Source organism: Leucoraja erinacea, chromosome 15 (genome assembly GCF_028641065.1).
Source record: "Leucoraja erinacea ecotype New England chromosome 15, Leri_hhj_1, whole genome shotgun sequence".
Classification (NCBI taxonomy): Eukaryota; Metazoa; Chordata; class Chondrichthyes; order Rajiformes; family Rajidae; genus Leucoraja; species Leucoraja erinaceus.
The window spans coordinates 5,465,435-5,474,645 of record NC_073391.1 but is presented as its reverse complement, the minus strand read 5'-3'; the positions used below and the strand labels follow the sequence as shown (position 1 = coordinate 5,474,645).

General features: G+C 42.0%; 1 protein-coding gene across 1 annotated transcript in view; it reads right to left on the bottom strand.

Moving 5' to 3' along the window:
* Nucleotides 1–1,097: 1,097 nt before the first annotated feature.
* LOC129704368 (DNA nucleotidylexotransferase-like) overlaps nucleotides 1,098–9,211 on the bottom strand; it is a 102,956-nt gene continuing 94,842 nt past the window's right edge. The window contains exon 7 of the mRNA XM_055647455.1: nucleotides 1,098–4,915. Within this exon, the coding sequence (XP_055503430.1) occupies nucleotides 4,749–4,915 (167 nt within the window). The 3' untranslated portion in view covers nucleotides 1,098–4,748. The remainder of the gene's footprint in view (nucleotides 4,916–9,211) is intronic.

Below are 9,211 nucleotides of genomic sequence, written 5' to 3'. Positions count from 1 at the left end.
TTTCCCTCTTGAATTACAGCCAGTTCTCACTTAAACCTTGAAGCATGACAACACACATACTCTTTCCACTGGCTGCCCACAGATTGGGAATTACATGTTACAAAATACTGAGGAGGAAGCACTGTTGAGTAACATATGTATGCATGCTTCTGTGTATTAGAGACAAAACGGGGATGCACCAAGGGAACTATGATTTCCTGCCTACTCTTTCTGAGTTGCACACTGTTGTTTAAAGGGGAACTTACAGTAAATTGAATGCATCAGGTTGAGTGGTGGTACATTAATTCTCCTGGCTTCCTATGTGTAACCGCAGCTGCATCCTCTTGCTCTGCACTTCCATTCTGATATTGCCTTGAGTTGAGGTCTTGGGATAACAAAGTTTTGCAGCATGCAGCAGATAATGAGGATTCTGGAAGGCTATTTGCTAAGGTGCTGCTGGTGAGCTCAGCCATCTGAGGTACTGCTCCAAAATGCCCACTGGCATGAAAAATAATGATCCTGCTAATTCCATGAGTCTTTTCATAGATGCTGTTGTTCTGTGCCTGTAGCCTTTGCCAGGCCTCATTAGTCAGCAGTGCCCCACTACATTTCAGACCCACTATATGTGTTATTCTACATTATACTGTCAGCAGCAAAACTGTGCACACACCCACACACACACACACCATTTTGAAGGCAGCATCAACAAACTCTTATTGTCAAAGGAAATTTTACTCATAAATGTTTTAAGGATATTCTCATTCAATTTAGGGAGTTATTTTACCATATGATCCGGCCTTAAACAGCTGGAGCTGAAAACTTTGCAAGGAGGAGAAAAATAAACTGATGAGAATCGGTAAAATTCAGGAAGGTCTGAAGAAGGGTCTCGACCCGAAATATCACCCATTCTTTAAAGTCAGAGATGTTGCCTGGCCCGCTGAGTTACTCCAGCATTTTGTGTCTATCTTCGGTTTAAACTAGCATCTGCTGGGAGGCCATGTTGCAGTTGTATAAGACGTTGGTGAGGCCGCGGTTAGAGTATAGTGTTCATTTCTGGGCACCGTGTTCTAGGAAAGATGTTGTCAAACTGGAAAGGGTACAGAGATAATGTACAAGGATGTTGCCAGGTCTAAAGGGTCTGAGCTATAGGGAGAGGTTGAGTAGGCTGGGACTCTATTTCTTGGAACACAGGAGGATGAGGGGTGATCTTATGGAGGTGTATAATATGTTGAGAGGAATAGATCAAGGAGATGCACAGAGTCTCTTGCCCAGAGTAGATGAATCGAGGACCAGAGGACATAGGTTTAAGGTGAAGGGGAAAAGATTTAATAGGAATCTGTGGGGTAAATTTTTCACTCAGTGGGTGGAACAAGCTACCAGAGGAGGTAGTTGCAGCTGGGACTATCCCAACATTTAAGAAACAGTTAGAGAGGTACATGGATAGGACAAGTTTGGAGGGATATGGACCAAACACGGGAAGGTTGTACTAGTGTAGCTGGGACGTGTTGGCTGGTGTGCAGCAAGTTGGGCCGAAGGGCCTGTTTCCACGCTGCATCTCTCTATGTCTCTAAGTATCTAGTTGTTTCAGTTACAGTTCTTGAAGAATACACACAATCCATGATAGAAATAGTGATGTAAATTAACCAGCAAATTCTTCATCGTATTAATCGTGTAAGACCCTGCCTCGTGTTATTTACCCATGACGCTAAAGTGATAGAACCACAAGTCCTAAACTACTGAAAAAGCTGTGAACAGAAATCAAGGTATTGTAAATTATTTACATCTTCTAGCCAAGGAATGATTCTTTCTGGAATACAATTTCATATTTATTTTATACTTACATCCTTCCTCTTTGTGCTTAGGAGAGGGAGGATTTGTGATGGGGAAAGAAGAGAAGGAGGAGAAAGAAAAGGTCCAGGTCAGTGAGCCAAGAGAGTGAAGATGGTCGGAACTTAAAACAATATCACATACCAAAACAATGCCTTTTTAGTTGGATAGACACAAAATGTTGGAGTAACTCAATGGGTCAGACAACATCTCTGGAGAAAATGGATAGGTCACATTCTGGGTCGGGACTCTTCCTCTTTTGTTGGTCTTTGTACATTAAAAATGTGTAGTGTAGATGTTCTGATGCTTACCTACATGGTACAGATCTTCTCACCTCTCAAAAGGATGAGGTTATTTAATTTGGTGCTGCCAGTTCATGATTGCTTTCACTGACGCATTGGTCTAGACAGAATTCCCTGGGATACCTGCTAATATTTCAACAGTTTCAATGTATTCGCTGCAACACAAATGAGGCCATAAAGTCTGTTGTGTCCATGCTAGCTTTCAGCAGAGAAAGTCAATCTGTTCCATCCTCCACCTCCCCTCCCTTCCTTATTTCCCTGTAGCCTTGAAACATATTCCATCCCACACCCCCATCAGTACCTCTTTTTTACTGATCTATACCAAAACATAATCCGTAGTAACCAACTATATCAACCTTTGGAATATGGGATGAAACCGGAGCACCCAGAGGAAGCCAAACACAGTTACTGGGATATTTCCTTGCAGTCTGTATCTGATCCCTGAAGCTGTTGAAACAGGAATACCAGCCACTGCATGACCCTTTTAACTCCTTTCATTGTATAATGTAAATGAAGGTGAAATGTTGTACTATTGATGATTAATAGTGAAGCTTTCAATAAACTGCATTTATAACAGTGCCGGTCATTTTATATGATATCACTGCTTGGTGCTGGATCCAAATGGTGGTGTTAACATAAATCTACTATGTAATTCACACCATTATAAACTAGAAATATGATCCAATATCCAAGTGTTGCATTATTTACCTTGATGCATTTTGCTTATATCTACAACCCTGACATACTGGGCTCACTAAAAACATGGGAATCCTCCTCTCAAAAATAAATCAACATATGCTCAAAAATAAAGGGAATTATTTAATGTATGAAATGTGATGAATTTAAATGCTGAAGTATTTTAATTAATGTAAAGTTTAAGCTATGAAAGCCTGAATATTTTTTCCATTTGTGGTGGATGTTCGGCTGTGGTGGATGTTCATGTTAAAAATGCATTTGGCTGTCTTGTTGCTCTTTATTGATGTGACTGTACGGCAAATCAAATTCCTTGTGTATGTTGCAAAACATACTTGGCTAATAAATTACTGTTATGATTATGATTATGATTATTTACGCAGTGTAAAACATAAAACTCTGTTACACTGTAAATTGTACAATAACAATGAAGTTCTAATCAAGAATCTATCTATCTCTGCGTTAATCCACTGACTTGGCCTCCACAGCCTTCTGCGGCAAAGAATTCCACATTCACCACCCTCTCACTAAATAAATTTCTCCTCATCTCCTTCCTAAAATAACATCCTTTAATTCTGAAGCTATGACCTCTAGTCCTAAACTCTTCCACTAATGGAAACATCCTCTCCACATCCACTCTAACCAAGCCTTTCACTTTTCTGTACGTTTCAATGAGGTTCCCCCTCATTCTTCTAAACCCAAGCGAGTACAGGCCCAATGCCGACAAACACTCATCATAGGTTAACCTACTCATTCTTGGGATCATTCTTATAAACAGATGTAAGCAGATGCTTGTAGGCAGATGCTGGTTTACAAAATAAGACACAGTACTGGAGTAACTCAACAGGTCAGGCAGCATCTCTGGAGAACATGGAGAGGTGATGTTTCGGGTCGGGACCCTTCTTCTGCTCATGTTCTCCGGGGATGCTGACTGACCTGTTAAATTACTCCAGCACTTTGTAGGGTTTTTTAGAAATAATCCCGTTGTGGATAATAAGAAAAGTAATTTTGAAATGATATGGACAGGAACATTTAGCCCATTTATGAAAGACAACAATGCTATGTAGTTATGGGTCTGCATACAGTGTACAAGCATGATACCAATGAAAAGCATCACATCTTACTGCAAAGTAGCTCCAATCCAAAAGATGTACATGGGAAATTCCTGGATTTGACCCAGAATCTCTGGTCATTAATGGATGACACCAAGACTCAGAAATATCAGAGCAAATTCCAGGTCACAATAGGTGGATGAGTCCACCACCCAGAATATCCAGAAACATCAGAGCAGCTAATCTCCTCTGCCTAGTTCAGACTTTACACATGACCTGAAATGTCCTCAGTGTCACTGAGGTTCCTAATTATTCCTAAGAATGCAAAACAGCCAGCTGCTGAAATTAAAATGTGGCATTCAAATATACATTCCAAAAATAAGAAGCAAATCAGAACAAATAATACTCTTAAAACACTTGAAAAATAATAAAATGCAATCATTATTTCAGAATGCACATCAACAAACAGGCAATTACATGATCAATCAGGGTAGGAAGGAACTGCAGGTGCTGGTTTATACCAAAGATAGACACAAAATGCTGGAATACTTCAGTGGGACAGGCAGCATCTCTGGAGAAAAGGAAAAGGTGACGTTTCGGGTCGAGATCCCTCTTCAGACTGAGGGTCGGGGGAGAGGGAAACTAGAGGTACGAAAAGGTACAAAGAACAAAAGAATGAAAAATATGAAAAGAACATATCGAAGCCAGCCAGATGACCAGGGCAAGTTTGAGCCCACAATGGTCCATCGTTGACTGTGGGGAAGGTGATAACACAAGTACATGAGAAACACTGGCCTTTCAAATGACTCTCAGCTTCCTTGTTCCATCTTCATACAAATGACTTTCAACAGCTGGAAGTAGCATTCTTAACCACAGTACATATTAAAATAATGTGTTAGAACATGATAGATTCTCTCCATTTTACCCACCTTCTGAATCCTCCTGTTAAAGTCACCTTGGCATCATGAGTACATTGATCGACAATATCTTCGATTATTTGAATCACTGCTTCAGCTTCTGCTTTGCTTACAGCTTGTAGGATATCTTCATAGTACAAGAACCCTGAGGATTAGATAGCTTTGTTACACATTGATACATAGCTACCTTGGAAGTTAAACCACAGTTAAGGCAGAAAGTAGAAAGTACAAATCTTTATGTTTTGCATCCAAAATAGCTTATCATTCCATCCCAGCTGTCAGATTCTCACACATAGATAGAAACATAGAAACATAGAAATTAGGTGCAGGAGTAGGCCATTCGGCCCTTCGAGCCTGCACCGCCATTCAATATGATCATGGCTGATCATCCAACTCAGTATCCCGTACCTGCCTTCTCTCCATACCCCCTGATCCCCTTAGCCACAAGGGCCACATCTAACTCCCTCTTAAATATAGCCAATGAACTGGCCTCAACTACCCTCTGTGGCAGAGAGTTCCAGAGATTCACCACTCTCTGTGTGAAAAAAAGTTCTTCTCATCTCGGTTTTAAAGGATTTCCCCTTTATCCTTAAGCTGTGACCCCTTGTCCTGGACTTCCCAAACATCGGGAACAATCTTCCTGCATCTAGCCTGTCCAACCCCTTAAGAATTTTGTAAGTTTCTATAAGATCCCCTCTCAATCTTCTAAATTCTAGAGATTATAAACCAAGTCTATCCAGTCTTTCTTCATAAGACAGTCCTGACATCCCAGGAATCAGTCTGGTGAACCGTCTCTGCACTCCCTCTATGGCAATAATGTCCTTCCTCAGATTTGGAGACCAAAACTGTACGCAATACTCCAGGTGTGGTCTCACCAAGACCCTGTACAACTGCAGTAGAACCTCCCTGCTCCTATACTCAAATCCTTTTGAAATGAAAGCTAACATACCATTCGCTTTCTTTACTGCCTGCTGCACCTGCATGCCTACCTTCAATGACTGGTGTACCATGACACCCAGGTCTCGCTGCATCTCCCCTTTCCCAATCGGCCCCCATTTAGATAATAGTCTGCTTTCCCGTTTTTGCCACCAAAATGGATAACCTCACATTTATCCACATTATACTGCATCTGCCAAACATTTGCCCACTCACCCAGCCTATCCAAGTCACCTTGCAGTCTCCTAGCATCCTCCTCACAGCTAACACTGCCCCCCAGCTTAGTGTCATCCGCAAACTTGGAGATATTGCCTTCAATTCCCTCATCCAGATCATTAATATATATTGTAAATAGCTGGGGTCCCAGTACTGAGCCTTGGGGTACCCCACTAGTCACTGCCTGCCATTGTGAAAAGGACCCGTTTACTCCTACTCTTTGCTTCCTGTTTGCCAGCCAGTTCTCTATCCACATCAATACTGAACCTCCAATGCCTTGTGCTTTACGTTTGTATACTAATCTCTTATGTGGGACCTTGTCGAAAACCTTCTGGAAGTCCAGATACACCACATCCACTGGTTCTCCCCTATCCACGCTACTAGTTACATCCTCGAAAAATTCTATAAGATTCGTCAGACATGATTTACCTTTCGTAAATCCATGCTGACTTTGTCCAATGATTTCACCACTTTCCAAATGTGCTGCTATCCCATCTTTAATAACTGACTCTAGCAGTTTCCCCACTACCGATGTTAGACTAACTGGTCTGTAATTCCCCATTTTCTCTCTCTCTCCCTTCTTAAAAAGTGGGGTTACGTTTGCTACCCGCCAATCTTCAGGAACTACTCCAGAATCTAAAGAGTTTTGAAAGATTATTACTAATGCATCCACTATTTCTGGAGCTACTTCCTTAAGTACTCTGGGATGCAGCCTATCTGGCCCTGGGGATTTATCGGCCTTTAGTTTAGTTCAGACATACAGCACGGAAACAGGCTCTTCGGCCCACCGAGTCCATGCTGACCAGCGATTCCATCACATTAATGCTATCCTACACACACTAGGGACAATATACAATTATTCCCAAGCCAATTAACCTACAAACCTGCACGTGTTTGAAGTGTGGGAGAAAACTAGAGCTCTCGAGGAAAACCCACGCAGGTCACTGGGAGAACGTACAAACAACGGACAAGCCAGGTCTCTGGCGCTGTAAGGCAGCAACTCTACTGCTGCACCACCGTGCCCCCCACACTAAAAATAAATAGCACAAATAATAAGGTTGGTAGGTTAACTTTATGGGTACTGATTTATGATTCAAGAATTCTCGTTTACTTCAACAAATTCAGAAATTTCTAGTAAATTCATCATAGTTTATTAGTCTGAGTGGTACCAGGTCTTATGCCAATAATAGATTTCCAGTTAGGGACCCTTTTCAGTAAACCATTCATATAATTTAATTTTCAAGACGGAACTGCAGATGCTGGAAAATCGAAGGCAGACAAAAATACTGGAGAAACTCAGCGGGTGAGGCAGCATCTATGGAGCAAAGAAAATAGGGAACATTTTGGGTTGAAACCCTTCTTCAGACTCAGCGAAGGAAATAGGCAACGTTTCGGGTCGAAACCGTTCTTCAGACATAGATGCTGCCTCACCCGCTGAGTTTCTCCAGCATTTATGTCTACATATAATTTAATTTATCCATTTTTGAATGGAACTTTTTCATCTTTAGAGAAGTAAGTATGCAGGGAATGTAATCTGAACTGTATGAATATGGCAGTGTCGGTCCATGCTTCAGATAATGGAGTCAAGCCAAAGGACATGCAATATCATGCAAAGCTCAGTGAGTTCACACCGAAGCCATTAACTTTAAATGAGAGGGCATTACCTGCAGAGTCTCTATAGCATATATCAACACAGCAACAATGCTACTGCCTCCTGCAGTCAAAGGTGCTGTAAATCTTTATGACACACGATGAGGTAATTATGGTTTGAACGGTTTGGTCGGGCAGTTGGCTATCTGATCCCACCCCCCACCATATATTCTGGCATTGCATGAGGCTTGGTGCTGAAGTTCCAGGCAAGGACATGACTGAAGCTGGGAGGGCAGTAGGGCGACAGGTATTAGAGCAGCAGGAATTGCAGATGCCTCACTGTTCCTGCCACCAGGCTTCAATCCTGATCCTGGTGCTGTTTGTGTGGAGTTTGCATGTTCTCCCTGGGACCGTGTGGGTTTCCACCAAGTGGTCCAGTGTCCTCCCACTACCCAGAGACGTCCCGTGTACGAAGGAACTGCAGATTTAAACCGAAAATAGACACAAAAAGCTGGAGTAACTCAGAGGGACAGGCAGCATCTCTGGAGAGAAGGAATGGGTGACGTTTCAAGGTCGAGACCCTTCTTCAATCAATGATGTTCCAGTGTGTAGACTAACTGGCTACTGTAAATTACCCCTGAGTGCAGGTGGGTGGCGAATCAGGATGGAATTAATTGGCATGGGAGAGAGAGAATAGGTTATTGGAAAATGAGCAGGGTCTGGGTTTGATGGGGTTGGTCGGAGAGTCGACATTGACTTGATGTGCCAAATTGCTTCCTTCTGTTTTGAGAGAAACAATTATGAGAATATGTGCAGTTTCAGTTTAGTTTATTGCCGCATCTACCGAGGTATAGCTGTTAACCACTTGCTTCTGAAGTGTTCTTTCAAAAGTACGGAAATCTATATTCCTGAGGATTCCCTTAACGCCAGAACATTATGCACAAATTCATGGGACACATCAGTGGGAACCGCAACAGGCCCCATCCAAACAGCACACTTCAGTGAATATAGCGGCAGGATTTAGGGTATAAGGTCATAAGGTCATAAGTGATGGGAGTAGAATTAGATCATTCGGCCCATCAAGTCTACTCCGCCATTCAATCATGACATTAATTTCTCCTTCCTAACCCCATTCTCCTGCCTTCTCCCCATAATCTCTGACACCTGTACTAATCAAAAATCAATCTATTTCTGCCTTAATAATATCCATTGACTTGGCCTCTGCAGCCTTCTATGGCAAAGAATTCCACAGATTCACCACCCTCTGACTAAATAAATGTCTCCTCATCTCCTTTAGGTTTGGGCTTGGATCCCTGGATGGATCTCAAGGTGGTCATAGTGTTGCAACAGTCTCCAGAGAATTACGCCACTGCCAATCACACATACGCCTGCTGGCCATACACCAGGTAATGCAGATGTTTCATGTTGTGGTTACAGCAGTACAAAGGCAAGATTCGTTAAATATTTCCAAAGTACATTGAACTTTGCCACATCGGACTTGAAAAAGAAAAGCTGTAAATTATCCGACGTTTTGACAGTATCTGCAGGAAGAGAAATTTAATGGACCTTTGAGAGGTAATGACCTTTGATAGGTCATAAAAGGTAATGTAACCTTAAAGTTACAGGTTAATGATCTTTCATCAGAACAGAATGAAATTGGAAATCAAGCATGGAGAGGAAGGAGAGAATGGAGCAGAGA